The sequence below is a fragment of the Leptosomus discolor genome, chromosome 5, assembly GCF_034619465.1.
Source record: "Leptosomus discolor isolate bLepDis1 chromosome 5, bLepDis1.hap2, whole genome shotgun sequence".
In the NCBI taxonomy this organism is placed as follows: domain Eukaryota; kingdom Metazoa; phylum Chordata; class Aves; order Leptosomiformes; family Leptosomidae; genus Leptosomus; species Leptosomus discolor.
The window spans coordinates 30122561-30148118 of NC_141395.1; the positions used below are offsets into that span (position 1 = coordinate 30122561).

The 25558-nt window shown below is 39.3% G+C and overlaps 1 protein-coding gene across 1 annotated transcript; it reads right to left on the reverse strand.

Moving 5' to 3' along the window:
* Positions 1-364: 364 nt before the first annotated feature.
* FAM117B (family with sequence similarity 117 member B) lies at positions 365-25316 on the reverse strand. Its single transcript, XM_086465729.1, has 8 exons — positions 24716-25316; positions 16962-17113; positions 12043-12135; positions 11412-11525; positions 5141-5284; positions 3871-4093; positions 2923-3043; positions 365-683 (listed from the first exon to the last, which is right to left on the reverse strand). Exons 1-8 carry the CDS (start codon positions 25314-25316, stop codon positions 365-367), a joined length of 1767 nt encoding a protein of 588 aa, XP_086321855.1.
* Between the last annotated feature and the right edge of the window lie 242 nt (positions 25317-25558).

The following is a 25558-nucleotide window of genomic DNA, read 5'->3' on the forward strand; positions in this document are numbered from 1 at the left end:
TGGGATCAGCTGGTTGGTCTTGAGATTGTTTTAATGGGAAAAAAAGTCAAAGGATCAGCATGACAACAACTGATCCTTTAAATGGCAAAGGATTATGACAGTCTTTGTTTTCACCAGTGTTTAAAAAAATCAGGAGAGAAACAGAACCAGAGTCTTCATAAGCAGAAAGCGCAACAGAGTATCAGCTGCTGCATCCTCCTGAACTTCTCAATGTGCTGCCAAACTGTCAATTATACGAACAGTTCAATTATGACAGTGCCATAAATTGTTAGAACAATGCAAATAGTGTGACCAGAAAGGTCCAGTCAACTGGTTCAAATTTTTTCCCAGTAGTTGCCCAGAAAAATGTCAAGACAATCTAAATCTATCCTTCAGCTTCCTCAATATGTCCTGATTGCTGGAGTATAGAGGTCTGCGGTATTACTGTACTTGTTCCACGAGAGATTCTGTCTTGATCTGTGTTTGTAGACAAGGAGGCCATAGCAATGGGCTGTAACAAACTGGGCGTCATGCCAGAGGAGACAGTTAGGCTGTGTGTAGTGCCCTTAAGTGTGAGATCCTGCGTGGGAAGAAGTGGCTTGAGGATGCTGACAAGACAGAAAGCAGAGCCACTTTTAGGAATGAAATTCACTTTGTTCTTGTCAGGGCAGTAGAAGGCTGGAATTTCATGCAATGGCTTTGGCCTAGAAATAAAATACACATGATAGTTTTAAAATTACATTGAACAATCAAATTCTGTCAGTGGCAGGCATGTATTGCTTAACACATCACCCAAGACTAGTTAAGGTTTAAACTTGAAGTATTTCAGGTACTCAATAATGCCTTAATGACACTCGCACCACACAGCAAATGGCAAGATGGTTACACTGCTTGTTTACATATACTATGAGATAAATAGCATATTCTTAGGGTAGGCTGTCTCCAAACCCAAGGAAGACGCTAACTTCATGTTGCAGATCACAAACCCTGTCCATGAATTGGGCCAGCTAACATATCAGAAAGTATTCTCAATCATGTCCTCCAGAAACTTTCACAACCTAACAAATCCTGCCCCCCCCCCCCCCCCCCTTTATACAGCAAACCTTGTGAAAGAAAGCTGGCATAGCAATCTTCCTAATATTGCCTGTCTTAGAGCTGTTCATGATCATAGGTGGATTCCCTTTTCCAAACTTTTGCCTCCTTTTCATGTTCACCTGAGTGTGGCCTGAATCTCTGTAAGATATGAGCCCATCTTACTTTAAAACTCAATGCAGAGAGTATAATGTAGTATTCCCAAAGTAGCATTCATGATCAAGTACCTATACCCTGGGAAAGAAGTGTGGAACACACATTTAGACCCTGACTTGCAGTTTTGCCATCTCAGCATATAATTCAAGTAACTCAGAGACAAACTTTATGAAAGGCAGAGCTGAACGGGAAAACTGTGGATAGCACAGGAATGCTTTCTTGGTCTATCTCTAACCCTGCAATGTAAATCCACTAAACTAGTCTTAACTCTGCTTTAAGACAAAACTATGGGAATCTGTTCCAAAGCCTCTCTTCTCTATCGGAAAATAACCATCAGAAATTTATACTCATTTTTTCTTGTGGCTAGCAGTGTTCTTTAGCTTGTAACATCCCCCTCTCTTCCATGTGTTCGTAAGACAGCCATATGCACTTCTGTCTTCACGCTACTAAGCCAAACATGCAAATCTTTCAGTACACTCTTTTAAGAGATACTCTACTCTGAAAAGTAATTCTAAAGTAATTCTGTTCATGAAATAGGGTACATTTCAATGATAGCTGATTCTCCAAGTGCCCAGAAAATTCAGCCCCATTTCTATTTTTTTCCCAAATGAAGATCCTGTAAACTTCAAATAGAAATTACGTTAAACAAAGGTTGAACTTGTGGAATGCAAGTACCAGATGTGAGGAAGATTTTTGCATGAGACTGCAGTGTCTAAGAACTGCCACAGCTAGGTGAAAACTTCTGTAGAAGCCTGTTTCACTCTACAGAACAGTCCTACAGCTATGCAGCAAGGATATCCAAAAAGAAATCCAAATGCAAGTCAAACCACAATAGAATAAGTTCTTGAAGTAAATGAAGACTACCTAATCTGTTGGCAACATAGCTTACACACTCTAAAATAAAGACAGGTAACTGAAGTTACTGTAATCGTTTCCACATTGCTATGGAGAGGCCGTAAAGACCTCTCGAAATCCATTTGCAGAGATTAGAGATGCAAGACACACAAAGACAGACATAATTTTTTTAATTACCACTTATACTAGACAGCATTGTTGAGATAATATAGTCATAAGAGAATTATAACCAAATTATATTCCTTGTGTGATGAAATGAAATTTTTAACTATAGGTTAAGACTCTTGCAGCCAAGTGACATAAAAACTCCACTGAAAATAATAATAAAACATAAAACCCGCAGAATATTCCCAAATTACAAAATTCGGCTTTTTCAGAATAACCAAAGCATCAAATACTCAGTGTCAAATTCACTCCTCTGTCAGTAAAAGTTTCACAACTACACAAATGTAGCTGAAAAGAATATGGTCTTCAGAGTCTACTGTACTGGATGTGCCTGTCAAGCTGTGACATATATCAGCTGATGCATCTGCATTACAGCTTCTTATTACATTCTCTGTACCTGATTATTTGAGTTCCTCCCCCACTATCTGCCAGCTAAGAGAGAGTCCTCTCAAGTTATGCTGTTTTTTAAAAAAATAAAGTCTCTCAAGGTTTTAACACAAAATTCCAGCAATAAAATACATACATATGTACCAGTACACAGTCACACAAAACAAGAGATCAGGCTGTTAGCATGGTTTTAGCAGCTGGACTAATAATTTTGATCTGACACAAAATCCATAAACCAATGGGTAACTCTCATGAATATTATTTCTTAAGTAGTAAAGATCAACTTACAAGCTTTCCTCAAAGACTTTCACCTTTTCACAGCCCTCTGGAGGTTCACGCTTGAACATGTAGCTGTTGTTGGGTTTTGGTGAGGTAGCGTATTTTGGCAAGGGAGAATTATTCCCATTCTCTGCAGGAACAGAGTATCTCATTACTTAAATGTGTCACATTATAAAAAAAACCCCAAGAACTATCTTTAAATGTCTGCCAAATTGAAACCCACTTCATTATCAATGTTATAAAATTAAGAAACATTTTAATTTGCCTCCAAGTCTTCATTTGCAAATAAGCTTTATCATCTCAATCCCTTTCCTCCTTTCTATTTCTCCTTATATCATTTTCAGGCTCCTCTGCAATCTCTGTTCATTCCTGGACACTTTCAGCTTGTAATTGCAAACAGTCCTGTGCAGTCACCATCTAGCCAAAAGAAATGGGTAGAAGCCATATTCCTCAAAAAAAAGAACAGGTTTATGTGGAATTATAAAATTCTCCTAGTATATCTCAGAAGACTTCTGATAAAAAATAATAATTAAAAAACCCCAAACAGTTACATTTTTATGGGTGCATGTATGAAATGCTGCAAGGTTGCCCACTTTGTCCAAGATCATACTAATATCCAATAGAAGCAACAGGACTAGCCTACTTTGCTGTTCCACCTGTTGCTGTACACTCTTGCCCTTCCAACCTGGCTAAAGTACTCGATTAATCTATTATTTAAAACCAAAAACTTGCTTGGGAAGCACATTCCTCAGTCACATCTATCCAGCTTCCATTACAGAGAACTAGGCATGTGTCCACGCACAGTATTTGAAGCGATTTGGAAAAAACAGATCACTTACAAAGAAAAAAAGTTCTACCATTTCTCCATGGACGCGGGAAACAATCCTTCCCTTTTACTATGAGCTCATGCACATAGCAATGAGTTAAAGTTTAGCGTTGTTGAACTTTTAAAGTTACCTTTATCTCTGGAATCTGCAAGATCATCTGTAGAACACGGACTTTCTTCACTGCCTTCGTTAGAGATGGTAAGAAATGAGGTTGGAGATACTGACTGGGAACGGCTGCTGTTGTTACTACCCCTGTCTGCTCCACCAGGTGTTTGGGTATCAATGCTGCGAGTACTACTACTACGCTGAACCAACGGAGGTGGTGCACGGTGCCCATCTGGAATATCTTGAGGCTGTTAAAAAAAAAAGTATCAGATAGCTGCTCTTGTCTGGTTAGCAATTTCTTGAAAACCAGTAATGCCGAGGGGTTTTCCGGCTTTCATAAAACTAAGTAGAAAATTTTATTCATTATGCAAGACTCCAACAGAAAATAAAATAAGTCGAGTTCAGAAACTAAGGACAACAGTTTTCAAGATCTCACAGAATCACAGAAATGTTGAGGTTGGAAAAGACCTCTGAAATAATCTAGTCCAGCACCCCTGCTCAAGCAGAGTCAGCTAGAGCAGTCTGTCCAGGACTGTGTCCAGTCAAGTTTTGATTATCTCCACAGACAGTGATTCTACAACCTCTCTGAGCAACTCCCTCCAGTTTTGAGCACCCTCACACATTTTGGGAGGGCAGAGGGTAAGGTGTTTTTCTTACATTCAGAATGAATTTAATGTTTTCATAGGTTATGCCCACTGCCCCTTGCCCTGTTATTGGGCACTACTGGCTCCCTCCTCTTCACTCCTGTGTATCAGATATTTATACACATTGATAAGATCTCCCCCGAGCTTTTGAGCTTTCTCTTCTCAAGGCTGAACAGTCCCAGCTCTCTCAGCCTCTCCTCCTATGAAAGTTATTCCAGTCCGTTAACCATCTCTGTGGCCTCTATTTCTGATAATTTATTACTAAATTTACCTCTAAAAATATCTAAAACTAAAATGAAAGTTAAAAATGGGCAAGTCATGCTTCAACTGGGATGGGGACAGTTCAGCATGGACAAAGAGAAAAAGTTACTACAAAAACTCTCAAAACAGACCTTTTTCTCCTCAGTTGTACTGAGAGTTCTTATTTTATTGGAAAACTAATTACATCACAGTAATCAGAAAAAAAGGTTCAGATTCAAGCTTTAACTCTTTCCTTCTTTTTGCTTTCCAAGAGACTTTTAAACTACATTTATTAAAGAAAACAAAATTAATTCCAGACAAATGTAATTCAAATACTGTGCAAAATAAAGCATATGACTCAAAACAAAACCAAAATAATTATAGAAAGCAATCACGATGGCAGATACATACAACAAGCTGCTCCTCTTTGTCTCCCGTCTCCTTAATTATTATCTCAATCTCCTGATTCAGTCCTTCTACACTGTTTCGGAATCGTGATCCTGTTGATTTGGTAATAGGTATCACAGGAACAAGAGCACTCTTTGGGATGGGAGCCTGAAGAACCAGAGACAGTGAGAAAGCAATGTAGCCTTACTTATAAGACACAGTTAACAATTTCTACTCAAAAGTGAACCTTTGAACAGAACACATCTACACCTCAATATCAAGGACTTACATGAAACCACAGCAACTGTGTTCAACTGAATACCTTAAATGAAGACACAGACATCCCAAATCTTGTTTCAAATCTAATTTCTAGTAGGAAAAGTTTTCAATAATCTAGTCTCAAAACTTTCCTTGATAAAAAAACTTTTAAAAAACTTTAAAAACTTTTTGTAACTTTTCCCTTGATAAAACTTCCCTGCCTCCAGCTCCATGTTGCTTTACAAGTGAAAGTTTAACAGTAAATATTTAAATGTAAGTAATTTTGCAGCCTTTAAAATATATTCACATTCCTTCTGAAGTGAGCTGTACCACAATTTCACTTCCTTCACTGGGAGGATTTACCACTTGCATTTTCATTAAAATTGTGTTTTGATAGAAGTCTGCTGTCACCTACAGTAACATGACACATGCAGAAGGAAATTTATTCCACAATTGGTAAGACTGCACTATGTCGGAAACGAAAACCAACATGGTAATTCTATTAAGCCAGAATAAAAGGTTGACAAAACAATTCAGGAAGACTTCCACAGAAAGAATAAAATCCCAAACCCAAATGTTAATACATAGCTGCTTCATAATGAAGACATCATTTTAAAACTCCAGTGTTTCAAAGTATTTATGAAAACTCCATTCTCAGAAAACTTGTTAGCGAAGATTTCCAAAGATCCTTTTGGTATGCCACAACTTCTCAAGATTTCCCATCCCCTCCATTAACACCCTCCCCCTGTTAAAAAATCACGCAATCAGAACATGAGAAGATTCTGCCCTAAACTTCAACATAGACTCTTGGTGATTATGCAGGGCACTACTAACAACGGAATGCTTCCTGCAAACATTTAGTTCAACTCAAAGAACTGCATGACACTTAAAGTCACAGTAGAATTCCTGGGTAAAACTCCTGGACTCTTATCGCCTAGTGTGCTGTGATTTCTCAATCATCTCCTCTACTGATTGAAGGACAGTAGCATTCTCACCTGGTCTTCAAATCAGTTGGTTTGTGTTTTTTTATTTTTCCTCTAAGTAACAAGACCGTGCAAAGACAGAGACCAAAGCACTGCAACTTTGCATGCGAATTCTCAAAAAACACACAAAAGTCGTCTGGCAGAAAAGCTACCTTAGAAAAATTAATGCAAACAAAAGAATTCTAAGTGCAGATCATAATGCAGACTTATTCTCAGAATCACAAATCTCTAAGGTGGCAAAACTTACATATTATATTGGTTTTGCTTTACTGAAACATTAGGATAGCTATTAAAACAAGAAACTTGCACAAGGACTACAAAAGCTTCTGTTCAAAAAATGCTTGTGACTGTTTATGAGAATGCTTAGTTTTTGTTGACATAATGGCCAAACTTGGAAAGACTTGAAGTCTTGCCTGAAGATGAAAAAGAGAAAACAGAAACCACTAGAGAAGAGCACAGAAAAGTCTGACGAAGTAACCCTTCTACTTCCATTCCAAAGAAGGCCTTGGATCAACAATCCAGTAAACTAATACAGGTCAATATGCAGTCATAATACAGGTACATCAGCACACATTTAGGCACTAATAAAGACTGTTTATGCACCCAGTTATTAAATATACACATCCTTAGCACAAACTGAGCTTCCTACAAGGTAGAAAGCAGAATGCAAGTACACTTGTCTAAGATTTCAGCAGCCATTAGCAAAATGTGGGAATTCTCTATCTTTTAAATACCTACCACAGAAATTCTTAGAATCATAGTACTATTTGAAGAGCTTAAAGTAGCAAAGCACAAGTTACTCCAACAGAGTTCACTATGGTTCAATATAGTATGTTTCACTTCCAAGAAAGTATTATTTTCTCAAGAGAAATAATATTCTGTACATGACTGAGGATGACTTGTTAATCCAGAGTGCCAGAGGCTGGAAAGGGAAGGAGGTACGGTTACAGGGGTGGAACAACCAGCCTCAAAACAAGAAACTTTATATTAGAAATACTGCCTTCACAGAGGTCTGCACGGAGCTGGCCCCAACATACAGGAACAGGCTACCAACCTTTGGCCACCTGCCTGCATATTTGGGAATGCAAAAAATGAAACAAGGTACCAAACACAGGATAGTAATTACAGCACTCACATAGTAACATACTGTCAGGGAGTTCTGGCGCAGGACAGTTAAGAGTCCTGAAACTTAGAGGTGTGGCATAAACTCATGAGATATGAAATACGGGTGATGACAAATTAAATCATTCACAGGTATTTTAGAAAAATGCTCTAAGCTCTTTCAATTTTTCAACACAAGACAGAACTTTACATAGAATCCAAGGTCTTTTGATGTTTTCAGATATTAACATCAAACCATCTCAAGATTGAATGCATCATGGTAATTCCACTCAAAATGAAATGTTCTACCTATGTAAGGTGGTAAGTTATTAAAAAAATAAAAAAACACGACTGCAAACTGCATGCAGTTGGTCTCAATATTAGTGGTTGCTTAGCATCAATTGATTGGTAAGACATTAAGGACACAAGCTTCCCACGAAAGTGAAAGGAGGGGGCTTGATGGTTCATAGTGTCAAGTAGCAGCATAACATCAGTCAAGTGCACTGAGGAAAAAAAAATATTTTTAAAGACCTAATCCATTTATTCTTCCATCTGGCTTCAGCTCTGGCCTCAATTCCAGTTTCTCCATTACATCAACACTGAGAATAAAGGAAGATCCCATTGGTCTGACTGCTATTTATAGATTTACTACCATGTAATTAATTCAAAATCCAATGTTCTCAGAAGCCTCCTGAAATCACCTGAGGAGGCTATGACCTTTCTACAAACCCCTCTTCCTGTAAAGACAGGCAGAATGGAACATTTCTGGCTCATGAAAAAAAAAAACAAAACAAAACCAAAATCATTTAATTGCTCCAAAAAAAAAAAAATGTAGTCAGCAGCAAGGACTTGATCAAGTTCCTCACCAACTATCTCCTGATTCTGAGCAGAGGGGCAGGAATAGCTAACATGTTTATTCTGCAGAGGTTGTGTGGATTTCTTTCTCCAAATGAAAATCACAGAAGAGAGAAGCACAACCAAACAATCAGTTGGAGGCTTAGGTGCTAAGAATCACTGTAAAAATTCTGGTAAAACTCAAGAACTGTGGCAAAGCCGAAGTGTTTACTTGTAGGGAAGAAAAAAGGAAATAAATCCACTGGAATTGCTTCTTTTTGTTTTAACTGGAAGAGCAAGTCATTTCCAAAATGTTAAACAGAGTTTACCTGGTCTCTGTGAAGGGACTACTGAGGCAATTTCCTAACACATTTCCACGGCCTTGTCAGGAATCAACTCCTTGAGCTCAGAAATCTTTGTATGACCCTCTAGAGTCAACAACTGCAAGTCTCCTTCAAGTTGGGAATGCAAAAAAAATTTCTAAATATTCTAGTCTCTAACTGCAAGTGTTTCCACACAGTCCTTCCCACAAATCCTGAAGGAACGGAGCTGCTGCCAGAAATTCTAGTGTAGCAGCCCCCTGGAAAGGAATGAGAAAGCCTAGGAACTTTGCCCTTGATGCCTACAGTCACAGATTTTCACTCTGACTTAGAAAGCAGCCTCTAAATGCCATTAATCTAAATCCTTCACTTACTCTTTTTGAAGCCTTCTGTAACTTCCCCCCTTCAAAAGTAGCCCAACATAGCGGGCACAAAATTTACCGAGAAAAACAATGGTTTGTTTTGTAACACAATGCTGGAAAAGATGCTTTGGCTCAGTTTGTATTTTATAGTCTGTTTCACAAGCCCAAAAGCTAATTATCTGTTGTGCAATATTTTATTCACGTACTCTAAAATTTGGCAGAATGCAAAAGATCTCCATACAAGCAGCAAAAATTCATATGCATAATAATAAAGTAATTATAATGCAAAAAATTATATACACATTTGGGGCGGTATTTTTCAGAGTAGTAGCATCACTGTTCATTTTCAAAATCAAAACCTACTAAGATTATCTATGTTGAAGTGACAATAGCTTAGCATTCAGAAACCTACAGGTTTGTAGAATACCAAGCCACACCTGTTAAGACTGCGTGTAATTCTCTAGCGCACTGAAGGGCCTACACCAAAAGTTCTTCAGTATATTTTGCTTCTTGAAATGCTTCAATTGCCCACAAGTACAGAACAAATCTTCGAACAAGTCCTACAAATTTGGATAAAATACCTGCATCTAGTATTTTGACCTGCTGCTTTTTTTTTTTCCCCTCAAATGTGTCTTGCCAAAACTTTCTCAAAAGCCCCTAGAAGAGATTAGGTCAGTTATTTGTCTGTATTCTTTTGTCATTTTGGACTGTTCCGACTTGAGCTACAGCAGTCACTAAGATTAGCAGCATGCTACACTGCACCTGTACTTTAGTAAAGCAGATCAAAATGTAGGAATTTGTACTACACAGTCTATTTCAAATTCAAACTGTTCTGCTACACAGAAGAGGAGGAAGAAACAGTTTCTGGTTTGAGATTCAAAGAGTTTGAAGAAGTAATTCCTAAATTGTTATGTCAAAAAATTTAATTCTAAAGAAAAATCTTAAATACAATACTTCCAGTAGCACAGAAGTCCAACTAATAATAAACTGAATTCAAGAGGCACCTATGTCCAAAAATTCATGACTCCTAATTAAATGAACTACAGCAGGGATAAGTTCAGGTCCAAGACAAAAGATGCTACTAATTTTTATACAAAGTAGGAGTTATGAAGAACAGTGAAGGAGAAATTCAAAACACTGTTCTACTTCTCAATTTCCAGTCTTGAAGTAGAACATATTCACTCAGACATCTGACTTCTATCTACAGAAGAACCTGGCTGCTCAGGACTGGATGTATGATTCTCCCTTCTATTTTTTTATTTCATCCTTTATCAGCATGGGTTAGTACCTGTAGAGCATGACACATGGTGACGTCAGAACAGCTTCCCTCCCTGGCCTAAATTACTTCCAGAACGATGGAGTAATTTGGAATATAATTAGATTTGCAGAGAATCACTTTCTCAGTTCACCACGCTGACAGTTCCACAGTTTCTTTCAACTACACTGACTTGCAAGGCAATTGTGAGGGATTTGTTCTTTTTGTAACTTAAAAAAAATTGCATGTATATCATAAATACACATTCATGAGACATCAGTAGGGGGAACAAAAAAATATTCTTCTGAAAAAATGACCAAACTTTCCTATTGGTTTTCTTAAAGTTACTAAGCAAAACAGACTTGAAAAAGGATCTGTGTGTCTAAAAGCCTGTAATTTTTTTCCACCTGCTATCAATTGAGCTAAAAAGATTACTCCTCTACTCCTCTGTGAATCTGGCCTCATTAACAGTCTTGAGATAAAACTGCACATAGAATGTGTGGTGGCCTAACCATCACAATTTTTTAAGTGACTACTGCTTAAAGTCTCAAGGCATGATAAATGACAGGAAAAAAAAAAAAACACACCAAAATCAAACTTACAAAGGCTGAATGAAGCCATCAAGAGTACAAACGCTTTTAACAGATCACATAAAAATCCCATTGAATAGCCTTTTGTCAGTTAAGCTCACTAAATGAGTTCATCATTGGATTAGACAAGTGCTATTGTTGAGACACAAAATGTGATCAGCAAAACCTACAATTTTGAGATTATCATTTTACCACCAGTTTGCTCCATGCCATATTCTACATGCAAATTTATAATTGTTACAGCAATGCCTAATGAAAGAGATAACCTATGGGTTTAGATTAAATTTATCTGTCATCTTTTTGTGACACAGAATGCACTTTAGGAGTCTTGCCTTAAGGAAGGCTCTAACTATCTGAAATTCTTTGAAAGCTGGAGTTCAAAGCCAATCCAGCCAAGTAACAAGAAGATCTGGATCCCCATACACTCAAGGAAGTCAACGGAAACAGATCAATTTCATAGAATTCACCTATAGCTACAACACATTTAGCAGTAAGTGGTATTCCTCAATTCCCTTTAAGACAAATCACAACCTTGAAAGGAGTTAAAAATAGTATTAGCTATCCAATATGTCCAAAAAGCGCACAGCTTTACCTGATTGTGGTTAATGGCTGCATGGTTACCATGAAAAGGAGACTGTCTTTCTTTATCCCGATGATGCCTACTGCTGTGTTTGCTTCTCTGCAATTGCTGACGTAATTTTGCAATCTAATAAAGGAAAAAATTCAAATTAGATTTCACCAGATATATTCAGGTACACCCATAGTTTCATCAATTTATTCCATTACTTAGTTAAAACTCTTTACTACCACAATGTTCATAATTATTGCCAGTACTAAACTAGACTCAAGTTCTTGCAAACCTAACATGTTAGCTACCAGTTCAGCTGAAGTCCAGAAGACACCTCTGGAGGTTTAATGAATGAACTTGAAATATATAAAGTTTGAAAGTAGTTTGGTGACTGCTGTATTTCCCCCTTTGATGAAGAACATCACCTGCATTTGACGCTTTTTCCCACACATTCAGATTAGAAATTTTAATAGTCCTGCATTATTATATGAAATCAATATCAAGTGAACACCTAATTCTTATTTTTTACCAAGCCCACAATCTTTATAATAAAACAAAGCAGTACAATATTCATGCCTTCCTGAAAACTCACAGTAACAGTGCATACCAGTAAAAAACTTAATTCAAAGGTATCTCAAATAACAGCATGTCTGACCTCCTTGAGTTGATCATTACTGCCCCATGATGCTGAACGTTTGTGTGAACTTCTCTTCTTGTCTAAATATTCTTCAGCCCAGGCACTTTCTGTCTGCAGCAAGATTACAAGATTAATTAAAAAAAGGTAATTTCCAATTTCTGGCAGAATATTTTGTGACAAATTAGAAGAGAGAACAGTGTTAAGATTTGCTAGATTCAGAACTGTGAATGAAAAGCAGTCACTGACTAGAAGTCTTTCTGACAAGTATGAAAAAGCGGAGTGAAACTACATAATTGGAAAAAAACCAACCAAACAATAAAAAAAAACCCAACTCTCAGACCTAACCTAATACAGGAATGCGCTAGTTTCCCTTCCAAATTATGAGCATAAGGTAGTATTAACAGCCAGATATACCACAAGCTGCTATAGAGCTCTGAAGAACCAGTATGACAGTGCTGAATTTGGGGGAGATAATATATGTTATTTCCTGCATAGATGCTGACCTTGTTTTTTCTGACACATTAGCAAGGGTAGCTTGGCGTAAACATAGTGAAAGCCTGCACAGTACAGCTTCAAAATCACATCCTTGCTCAGAATAATGACAAAAAGAAAGGCAAGACACACAAGCACCACTAGAGCTATTGCAAAGCAGGGAATTAACGTATTAATGTTTCAAAGGGCTTCCAGCTCATAGTTGTCTCAGGCCAAGCAGAAAGCAACACAGATAATACTAAGCTAGTTTCACTAAACCAACGAAGTAATTAACATTTAGTAAAGAAAATTGCAAACATACTGTGTTGAAAAAGTTCTGAGAAATTCAAAGTATCATTAAGACAAATTGTATTTATTAAAGGTAACAAAATGAACAGGCAAGCCTGGGATAATACTGCATGCTTTATGAACAGTTTGTATTCCCACCTAACCATCCCCAGAATGGCCTTCAAAAGCAATGAACTGTAAAGGCTCTAAGAAGAGGGATAGCAACATCTATCAGGAATCTCCATGTAGCTACAAGAAATACACCTAATGAAGCAAGGGGAAGGATTTCTGGAAGCAACTCACACATTGAAAGAGACAGAAAATTCCTTTAAATTCACTGTTGCCACAGTGCAGTTCTTAGCACATATCTAGCTAACCCACCCTTACGAGTCATTAGTATCTCACTTTCTCTTGCAGACAGCATCTTTGATTGCCTCAAAGCCTTCACATCTACAGTGTGTAACAGTTCTTACATTTGAAACTAACAGCTTGCAAGCCACAAGCTGAACTTACCCCATCTGTACTCAGAACACAGAAACCCACAAAGTCTTCAATGATGTGGCATTAATCCCCATTTTGCAGGGAAAATGGAAGTGTAACTTCAAATACAGAGGTTGTGACTCCCATTGGCTTCAGTTACAGATATGTTTCATGTAAATGAAACCTCTGCTATCAGTAGCTTTTAATCTTCATCAGTCCAAATAAAAAACTAACTAGGACGAATCTGAATAATAAAGTTAGCACAGCTGCTTTGAAATCCCTATTTCATAGCAAAATTAGAATCCATTAGAATCTATTTTTCCAGAAAAGCACTCGCTTGTCTTCATAAAATAGAATAATTGATAACCCCCATTCCCAAGTACCAATCTTTGTCTAGTCAATTCACAAACATCAGTCTGGAGTCTCATCTTCTCCTCTAGCTCCTGGAACAGTAAGTTTTAGCCACTAATCCTAACTCCCCAACTCAGTACAACCATCACACTTGCCTACAGGAACATAATTAACACTCTAATCAGTCTCCACAGTTAATTGGTATTCAAGGCTTTGACTTCAGATTCAAGACTCACTTCATAAATTAATATCTGATTCATTTTAAAGGATTAAAGGTTGCTTTGATGTTTACCCTCAAAACAAATAGTTAGAAATCTTTTTAGAGCAAGAGTAGGTATAAGACATTAAATTACAGGAAACCTTTACATCAAGACAGAAATGTAATATTACTTTAGCAAGTCTCCTCCTACTTAACTCCCTGTGTTTTGTTTCTAATACTTATTTTCAAGAAACACAGACCTGATAACCATTAGACAAAGAGGGATTTCTATTTCTCCAGGTTCTTAAAGTACTGCTGCTTGCTTGTTAGTTGTTACCATTCATTCACAGTATCCTTCTGCCTTTCTAGACTTACAGACAAATGAGTTTAAGGCTAAATTTATCACAGATACTAGAACACTTAAGGGTAAAAAAAAGTCTTAAGAGGCAAGAACTTTGCAGTTGAAATTAATTATTCTTTAAAAATTTAAAAAATATAAAGCAATTGTCCCATTTTAACCTATATTTTGACATAGCTGTATTTCAAACTAACACAGGCAAAGCCAAACAGGTTTGATTCAAAGGGAAAAAGATACAAGCTTACAAACACCTGCTTTAGTAGCACTTAAAACGTACTTGCATGTATGAAGTCTAGCCAGACCCTCACACATTCAATAATACACTTAATCATCATCCGACAAAACACTCTGCCTGTACATAATTCAGTTTGGCTTTATAGACAGGTTTCTTCACAATAATTAGTGGAAGCAAGAGTCTAATACACAGATAGTCTCTGCATGACCTGGCCTCTCTTACACAGTCCTCAGCTCTGACCTATGGGCACCTCTATAAAGGCCTGCAAGCCAAAGTGTGTCACTAATTGCTGTCTCTTCCCAGTCTGCTTCCTGAACAACTCTACTCCCTATGCTATAAACCTGCAGAATCAAGATACCCTGCTTACTCAACCTGAAAATCTTTTATATCTTAATATATTCGATTCCTGTTTCCTAAACTTTTGAAATCTGAACACAGCCATTTCACATCAGACTTTGTGAAATATGAAATTACACACTGGAGTTAGAATACCTTGCAAGTGAAACTTCATCCAAACACCACATCTGCAGAAACGCTAAACAATACAAATGGACAGCCTATACTATCTTGGGAAACCAGCTATTGTAAATCACATTTTAAACTTGTCCCTAGCTCAAATTGTTGGTCTCAAGCACACCAGAAAGACTGAAAGCAATGATGTCTCAGTGTCATATCAACCTCAGCTTTGGACATACAGATGTATGTCTGTATCCCAAAGTTTTCTACCGGCTTGATAATTTTTTAATTAGGAAGTGCAAATAGATCATTTTATTTCCCTCAGCAGTATACTAACATCAATCACCACTAAATATACTCATTCTGCAGAAAAATCCACTGCCATTTTCAGTCTTCCCATTAATCTGTGCAAATATGCTTCCCCTTATATATGAAAGCCCCACTACCATAGCAGCTAGATGTGTCAGAATTGAAAGAAAAAGACAAAAGAAAAACGGGAGCCAAAAAGGATGACAGCTAATCTAGCTGGAAAATACACAGATTATAAAAGCCCAACCATGACTCAGATAAACCAAAACTAAGCTGAAATAGATCAACTGAATATAGCAAATACTTTGTCAGTAGGACAGCAATACAATTATTTTTAAAAAAGTATTATCCTAAGAAAGCAAACATGAAAATAAATAGCTAAGGCACCCACACTGGTTTAGTTATGCCCTTTACCAATGTCTTTTAATAGCTAAACATAAACAGCAATTCCTCATATATCATATGCCTGCCTTTTTCATCCTCCTCTTACTGTGATCTGCCTACTTTTTTCACCCCATCTTCTAACTATTTTTCCGAATCATTTTCCTGCACACAAAACTTGTTCCTCAGCTCTTCTTTCTTCACCAGTTTCTATTTCCACCTTGGCCACACAGGCATATTCCCCTACAAACATCTTACTTTTCTACTGATCTGCTCTTTGAATTGTGGTCCTTTCTGCAAAATGTTGTGGATCTTGAGAAGGCCATACAGTAAAAACCAACACTGCAGACATCACCTGCTCGACATCATATACATTTGAGTAGACAGCACACTGAAACCTACGAGGCCGCATTTTTGTTATTGCTACCAAACCTAAGGCAGGCTCAGTATGTCCCACATGCTGTCAAGTTTCTATTCCAACCACATTTTGCTTATGTTCTTTGGAATTGGTGGAAACCTGTTGCTGAAACCATGCTCTAGGAACAGCGATTTAAAATCTGATATGTTTGGCTCTTTCTTTTGCTCTACAAGTTCAAGAAATCCACAGCCAGACCACATCCACAGAAGGAGACATGAAACACTGGCACACTTCATGAAAAAATCCATCTTGAATCACTTCTGCATACAGTAGGATACCACTTAACAACAGCTCCCTTTAAGGGGAATGATGAAACAACTGTCATCATAAGTGTCTAACTATTATAACACCAGTTTCATTCAATTGTTTATTGGTTCTGTCTTTACAGGTGGCATAGGACTGAGCCAATAAAAGCTTGCGAAATTTTGTCAAGTTGTTCAAGTTTATTGGCAAATCATGTACTTTTTTAATACTTTCCAGTTGAGCTAAATCTGAACATCATTCACGGTTTAGGGAGGCAGCTCTTCAGTGTATATAATTCTATACTCAGTGTGTAGATCCCAGGTGAACATTAAAGGCCTTTTACAATTGGAGGATGAAGAGCCTATCATACCAAAAGCTACAATAACTTTTATACAGACACTATACAAGCTTGGTTTATTCAGTTTTAAGGCAGACAGACACACAACGAGTGCAATCTAGTGTCCTGCACACTGTAAGAACAATAACAACACAGATGTGGAATACACTAGTGTTTCTGAGGCAAAAAGAAAGTGGAACTCTTAACAGATATTACAGTTCACAGCTTTTTCTTAGAGAAGAATGCAAATAATTCACATACTAACAGCAAAGGCAGGATTCCTGCAATTCAAAAGTGAATAGGAACTTGCAATGTTTTCAAGGGAAGTGCTTCTTACATTTAAATCCTGTCTTCACATTTAAAAATCCTGTCTTCATATTTAAATACTCTGAAGACAAAAATCTGTCCTACCTGTGTGGCTTTGTCTCTCATACATGGAGCAGCTTGTCCGTGATTATCACGAGGCCACTGTCCAGCAAGGTATGGAGCAGCAAGCGTATCCAGTGAGGAAGTCCGACGAATAATACTGGAAGGGCTTGATGAAGGTGGTCTTGACTTGTCAGCTAGAATAAGAACACTTGATTAGAAAGAAAGCAAGACAGAGAGATCAATTATTTTAATTGCCTACAAAAAATCATAGTAGTTTCAATTTGCTATGTCATTAAGTATACAACAAGATACTTTTATATGCGTTTTCAGGCTCTATTCAGTTTTAATAAGCAATGAAAAGTGGGTTTATGGTTTCCTTAAAAACATCCTTATGTCACAAATGTTGCATCGGTACTCACAGACCACAATTTATTCTCTCAAAGGTGCAACAATCATTTGATTCTTAAATGATGAAGGTTTGGAAGAAATAAAAATTTCTAAGTTTCCTCATATGTAAAGCCTAACAAACAAAATCTGTGCTGAACTTTTTCAATGTAATGCCAAGTTTAGAGTTCATCTCACTAACCCTTTACCCTTCACCTACTTTAATTCGAGAGACACTAAACTGACATGCTTTATTAACCACCCAGTATACGATATATGGCAGATTCATAAAGAGTTATGTCTAACCCTTAGCTCCAGAAATCAACTTTGGTAAGGTAATGATTTATATTTTATAAGATAATCAAGACATCTCCTCCCCTTACACACTACTTGGTAACTACACTCATATTTGTCCGACACTACACCTCCTCCAACACCTCATTTTTAGTGTTTATACTATTACCACTTTTCAGAAAAATTTAGATACTAACAGGAACCCTTACCAAAAAAGGTTAAATATAACAAGCACGGGAAGTAACATGAGAAGAAAGAATATGGTTAAAAACAAAAATTTCATCTATTCTATCTGTCAATGAAATCTTAAAGTGGCAGCAAAAGACTAAGCTGCAAGCTAATTACTGTAAACACTGTGAAGAAAGGTTCCTCAAAATAGTAACTGAGGTTTCTTAAAGAGACCAACAATCAGGAAAGACCCAGAGTTTAGACATACATATATGCTCACACACATTATCTGTTACTAGCTATTCTATATGTAAAATGCAAAACCAGAGATCACAATGATCTAAGCTTACTATCAATTAATCTGCTCCCCACAGAATCATACCTGAGAGAACATGTATTAATCTTACCTGCACGGCCTGAAACAAATGGCTAGAACACAGCAAACAAGATGCAGAGATCAGATAGAAGCTTTACAAGCGCACTGGAAAAAATCAAGTTATACGTCCTTCCTGACTGCCTTAGGATGAATTCTGCACTAGAAGTGCAACATAGCAATTGGTATTCCACATAAACTTATTTATGGGCAAAAGTAGTTGTGCCTGATTAGTGTTTGACTGCTAGCTAACCAGAAAATAAAAACACTGCCATCAGAAGTTCAGAATTCAATTTCTAAGCTGTTTCAATCTACTAAAGATAAACAAACCTGTTAGGTATAAATTTCAGTGGTGTGGACATCATTTTTGTCTCACAGAACACCAGTCTTTCAAATATGAGTTTGGTGACATTCTATACTAAATATCCTCATGCAAATCTCGCATTAGAAATGTACACCTTAAAAGTGCGGAAAATATTTCAATTCAAGTATATGGGAATCATTATTAGCATTATAATCAGCCACATTCACATAAAGCAGTCCAGAAACCTCATCTGGTTTATTATTTCTACTTGTACCAACAACGGTAAGACCTTACTACTGAGCTCATGGCTCTCAGGGAATAGCAGCAAAGCCCAATTTTGGAGTTATCATGCACTTAAGACCCCTGTATCAAAGAAATTCTCTGACTACTATCACTCTACAGCACACTGAAGGGTCTGTTTGTATCAGAAGATTTCAAAATTATTCCTTTTGTCAGTACCACTTAATAGAGGAGAATGTGGCATGCTAATGCAATGTATCGTCCCTTAAAAACTACACTTGCTTCCAAAGTTATATCAAACATGTTATTTGTCTCAGAAATAGCTGCCATACTCTCCCTATTTTTCTTCTGAATTATTGTTCTTCCTCTTCAAGAAGCTTCTCTCTTTTTACCAAGGGGAAACAGAAAGGATGTGAAAAAAAACCCTAAAAATCAGGAAGTGTATGTAGTCAGTTAGATCATCTGCAAAGCCACTGCAGCAGACAGCTTCAAAACTGAGGCAGCAGTTATTACCCTCTCCCCTCCCCCACAAAAAGAGTGGAAAGAATATTTTGCTGGGCAAACAGAGAGAATGAAAACTGAAGTGCCTGTTTATTATTTAAGTTCAAGGGAAGCTGCTCATTTCAAGGCACAAAGCCTACAAATACTCTCTTTTCCTCTGATTTAAAAATTCCTTCAAGGAATTCTGTTTCCAAATTGCATTTATTTAGACTGGGCAAGGATGTTTGGATACATTTTTTACTTACTTTTCCACCTCCACAACATGTCTTAATACAAATTGCCAGTCTACTACACAATTCCTCTTGCTGTTTCAAAACATTTCAATAGGAACATATACAATGTTTTCATTGCACTTTCCTCTACAATACTTGACGCAAGTGTTCAGCTGCTATTTTTCCTTGATGTGACCTACATAACAAGAGATCTGCCTCCATAGAGATAACAGTTATAACAGCTGTGGCTGATGAAAAACAATGGAGCTGTTTCATCAAATAGACGCTTCTTAAATATTAGATCTGTTTTAATTGGCCTGATTATCTCTTTAAACCAGTATTTGTGATAAACATCACCCCTCCTATCCATTCACCGCTACTCTAAATCTATTTAGAAACACAGTCTTTCTGCAATCTGGCTCCAAACAAAGCAAAATTACAGAACAAAACATAAACTGAACATACACAGTACAATTCAACAAAGCCCATAATGTGGGAAAATAACAAGCAAGTTACTATATCTTCACAAGTCACTGCAATACAACTGACTGACTGAAGCTGCTACAGGTAAACTGGTATCACACATCTGTTGCAATTGTGAAGTCAGGGACCTCCAAAGGCAATGTAAGCTAAGGCAGTCTCACAATGTGACTGAAGAGCAAAATTGAACAAATATAGAAGCTTACCAATAACTAACTGAAAGGTAGGAAAGAGAGCACTGACTCAGTGGGGTCTTAACGTACAAGTCCTACAACTATCACTATAACTGAAAAATGTAATTACAGTGTGAGAACACATACCTTTGAATTGGATATCTCACATGAGAAAACTGCTATATATAAAAGAAAGGAATAGAAAAAAATGAGGGCCTTGCACATAATAAAGTCCCAAGAGACAAAACACCCTGGAAATTCATCTGCTGTTAGAACTGCAAAATGAAGATTACTGCTGAAGTGTAACTTGACCTTACAGCCCTGTTGATACCTTTCCACATAGCTGAAATTAAAGTTTTGAGAAAGGAAAATAAAAACTCCAAAGAAACATCTAACAGACACCATGAGAAAGCAAAACAAAACCAGCAAGCCACAGCAAGAGACACTGGTAAAAGCACAGGACACCATTAACCTCACCAAATTCCCTGACAGAATTCTAATTGAAGCTTTTTATACAGATAGGATATCCAAAAAAGTGAGAAGGAGCGAGACCCAACTAGCTTCTCTAGCATCTAGGCAGAGAGATGACCTTTTCATTCTGTTTTGGTCAGTCTTTTCCTCAGACAGGACATTCATGGGATCTCTCCCATGCACAGCTGTCTTTTCCCAAAACCTCATACGAACACAACTGATCTCAGGAGCTTCACCTACTTTTTTATGTTTCATTGAAAGTATTCAACTGGCCTGGACAGTATTAAGAATAGCACAACTGTGTATACTCCCTTTGGAAGACAATCTTGGCTATTATCGTCACATAAATTTAAGAAGAACTACTTGCACTTCTGCTTCTAGTAATTCAAAATGATCTCTCATTAGGAGAATGACTAAATTGATGTTGTTTTACAAAACCAAACCTCAGAAAGTGCAAGATGTTCAAGTTACTTAATTCTAGTGAATGAAAACATTTATAATCCAAATAAACTCCCCTGAAGTGTTGGCCACAAGAAACCTAAAAGTGTAACGCTGCAAAAATGAATTCACTTTCTTTACACCTACCATTTGTTAAACAGCTTAGGTAAGCAAAGCAGGCACGTAACGGTACACAAAGCCTTCTGTACCCTCTTAACCTACAGTAGTATAACTACTGCAAAACCTTGGTCATTAATGTTGACAGGTCTGCAGCTATTATTGTGCTACTCACCAAATTCTTAAAATAAATAAATTCTAGAGTGAAATTTAAGAGTGTAATGGAGTTTCACTCCTTCTCCCTACCCCAAGGAGGTGTTCAGAACTCTTTCAGACTTTCCGATATATTGTTATACCAATTTTCACCATTTCCTTTCACGCAAGTAAGCTTTAGTATTACTCTTCCATGTACCATTCTAAACAATTAAAGGCCAATACAGTTCCAAACAAAACTAACCAATTTTTCTCCTTAAGTTTTAGAGTGAGGTTTAATGTCCAATACAGTCAACTGTAATATCCCAGAAAGTTCAGCATCCAGGAGAGAGATCTCTCACAATCTCAAGGCACCTGAAAGAAGCAAACAACTTCTACGGCTCTGGTTTCGACCTTCTTGTTTACACGACCTGGTGCATTATAACATTTTTGGAGTTGAACTCTTCTGAGAAAATGTGTTTTATATAAGAACACAAATAACAAGATCACATTTGATCTTTACCCAGCAGATAAACCAAGATAAAAATAACAATAAAGGTGGAGCATACACAGTTCTCTATCTCATTTTGCAGAAGTCCACTAGTAAGTCAAAACAACATCCTCTAACAGGCGTGTTTTGCAGACAGGTAGAGGCATATGTGAAAACTGAACCAAAACTGGAGATTACAGGGCAGACCTCACAGTGTAGAAATGAGGCCACACCAATGATGGGAAGGACAGAGCACATTAACATGCAAGTAGAAGCTGAAGTCTGAAATAAGTGCTAGAGACTGCAGGGAGGGAAATCAAAAGATCAAAACCGGGTAACAGGAAGATCTAGGCTCTTGGTCATATTTACGAGGGAAGTGGAAAGAAAAGCACAGAAATTTAGAAATTGTGTCATGGAATCTTCGGTTGGTAATTATCCCATCATCAACAGAAAATTTAGTTGATTTCCGACATTTAGTTGTAATTCAGTTCAGAAAACAAGTAAAGCAAACAAAAAACCCACACCCAAAAAAACCTCAAAAAGAAGGTATTAAGTCACATTTGTAAATTCACAAGTTGAGGTTCTCAAGTGTTAAGTAGGTTGATGAAAACTGTGTTCAAAACTACTCAACTCCTTCCCAGAAAAGAAAATCTGAAATACATGAAGTTGAGTCTAAAGTATACCATTTACAGAACCAGTATCAAAGTTCAGAAGAAACTACCTTTTGTCTAACCTCAAGGTTCATTTTAATCTAAAAAACATGGCTGCTGTAGGAATGAACAAAAGGCATCATCAACGGAAAACATGAAACAGGAAAACCCAAGTTATTCTGCAGTAGATTCTGACTGATACCCTGAAGTGGCCTGCATGGCTCCACAATCGTAGCCTCATTAACAAAAATACAGTTGTAATTCCATGTTCTCAGCTACCATTAAGTTTCTCATCTAGATGAAGAAAAAATTTAAGTTAACTCAGTCTCTATCAAGCACTGCACTACACAACACAAATGTTAAGCAATATTAAATAGCTTTAATTCGCATTTTGGGTCAATACAAATACTGCTCAGAAATTTAAACATGTGGAAGCAATCAAATGGACACTGCTTCTGTTTTCACACATCTTGTAAAAAGCTAGTGGAGTTATTTTAACACAGTAGAGTGATCAAATGACCTGTTTCTTTGTACATGCTAATTCTTAGATCCAGTAAAAAAGTTAGCACAGTTTCAGCAGGCTTCTAGATGGTGCAATTTTTCCACCCTAAGTGGTCGGATGCATGTCTTTACAGCTTTTGAAGCTGGATCTCAAGGCTAGCCATCCGATTCCTCATTCTCTAGGGCAGGAGACTGCATCTTGGGCAAAAGTTTCTATAAAGTTCACAGGAAGAAGATAGGATTTTGTGATGTGTATAAAGTCTTTCAGATTACTGATTAACAAGAATCTCAAATGAAGAATACATACAAAAATCAAAAAATCAATCAATTTTTACTCAATCCAAAGCCTCAAATATAATTTTAAAACCCACATTACTCTTATCTGGAAAGTGGAAAATCTAATTCAGAACCTAAACACCTTTGTGGCACTGCTCTCTTACACTGCACACAAGCAGGCACATGGTAATCTTGAAGGGATATGTCTGAATAAAAATTTAAAAAAAAAGAAAAATTAAGTCACACAGACATTAGCTTAAGTACTGAACCACTTGGTTCTGACTGTCTAATTTGGCAGCATCATTCCTCAAGCCCCAGGATAGGAAATAAAAAAGAAAAAGCCCAACACGGTAGTTATAATCATTATTTTAGAAGCTGGGAGCAACATTAGGAGAAATGTTAAAGGGAATCATGTTGGTCCTAGATTTCTGCAGATAACTTCTGCATATTATTGTGGAAATTACCACATGTAACTTCATGAAAGAGTAGCCATAAGCTTCAATATCTCAAAACTCATTTTTTTTTTCCAGATTTGAGGACATTAACACAAAGCCCCATTCATGCATTTTTGAGTAAACTTTTATCCTAAGAAGAACTTACATATGTAAACCTTTATTATCCTCAACCAGATGCCACATATTGCTTAAATTTCAGCATTTCCTCTAAGTGTGTTTTAATTATTCAAAAACATTAAAAGCAGTTTGCTGCAAAATGTATGTCGTTCCCAAACTATTTTCTATCTTTGCTGTAGCGCAACCTTGTCATCACTCTCAAGTTCACATATCCTTCTGCAGGGTTCATGTTGAAAGTAACTACCAAGAGGGATACTGAATACTTTTTTCCCACATCTATGAGCAACGCGTACAGCACTAGCCAGTTTTCTCATCAGAAGCTTGTGGACGCTGTTTGGATCAAAGACACATACCACCTGGCACGAGATGCACAGCGAGTGGAGAAGATGTGAAGGCTTCACAACAGCCCCCAAACGCTACAAGCAACTTAAGCTTGTGCCGAAGTCTCTTAAGCACATCTCCTGAACCACTGGCTCTCTCTCGTCCGGAAACCTTCGGCAGTGCTTGCAGAAGTGCTACAGGAGGGGCTACAACTCCCCAGCTGGCACGCTTGGCTTTCTCTGTCCCTCTTCTAAAAGCCAGGAAGCAACAGAGCAGCAACAAAAGCAACAAGCCCTTCCCCACATACGCGCTCCACAAGTGCTGCCGCCAGGCAGAGAGGGATCAGAAGGGCACACGCCTGGGCGCAGCCCCTGTCCCCACCTCTGCCCCGGGAGCAGGGCGCGCTCGGGAGCACACCACCGGGCGGAGGGCACCGCCGGCCCCAGCCCTCCCACCCCGCAAAGCGCTGGCTGACACTCGGCCGCGGCGAGCCGCCTCGCCCAGCCGCCCGGGAAGTGCCCTTCGCTGCTGGGCCCCGCCGCCCCCGGCGACGGCTGTCGTGCTGCCCCCCGCCCCGCCAGTAACGGCGTGGCCGCGCACCCCCCCGCTCCCCTCAGGTAACGGCCGCCCGCGCAGCCCGCCAGCACCAGCCGGGCGGGCAGCAGGTGCACGGCGGGGGCAGCTGGCAGGAGCGCTCACCTTTGCAGCCGGGGGAGCTGGGGCTCTTCCTCTCCGGGGAGCTCCTGCCTTGCTCCGGCGAGTGCCGCCGGTGGCGGACCCTGCCCGTCGCTGTAGCGCTGCCCTCCGGCAGCGGAGGCACCGGAGAAGAGCAAGGCGAGGGCCCGCAGCCCGGCGGCGGTGGAGGAGGTGGCGGTAGGTGGTAGGGCCGCGGTGGGCTCCCTCGCGCCCCGCCAGCACGCGTGGGGCTGCCCCGCGAAGAGGCGGCGGCGGCCGCTGAGGCGGCGGCGCTGCTTCCCCCTCCCCCCGCCGTCTGCGTGGCCATGGCGGGGCCGCCGCGCCCGCCGCCGCCGGTGGGGGCCGCGCGCGTGGGGCTGATGCTGCGCGAGGCTGGCGCCGCGCGTGGGAGACCCCCGCCCGGGGCGCTCGCGCCGCCGCTCCTCGTGGGGCTGCCATGTTGCTGCTGCTGCTGCTGCTGCTTGAGCTGGAAGGGCACCGTGGCCCGCATGGGCTGGAGGCGGCTGCTCGCTCCCGCTCCGCCGCCCGCCGCTGCCGCGCCTCCCCCACCCAGAGAGGTGGCCGGGGTCGGGGAGCCGTTGCGCCTCACGCGCTGGTGGGACATTGTCCGTTGGGAGCCGGGGCTCGCGGAAGACCGTTGGTGGCGGGGAAGGAAGGGACAGGTGCGAGGCGCCGGCAGGTCCTCGCGGGAGTCCAACGCCTCAGGCGGCAGCGGCGGTCCCGCAGCCTCCTCGCCGCCGTCGCCAGCCAGGGCGACCCGCGCTGCCTCCGCAGCCTCCGTGTGCCTCATCAACAATAGTGCCCCGGCCGCCCGCCCCGCCTCCCGCGCCCTCCCATTGGGCGCGC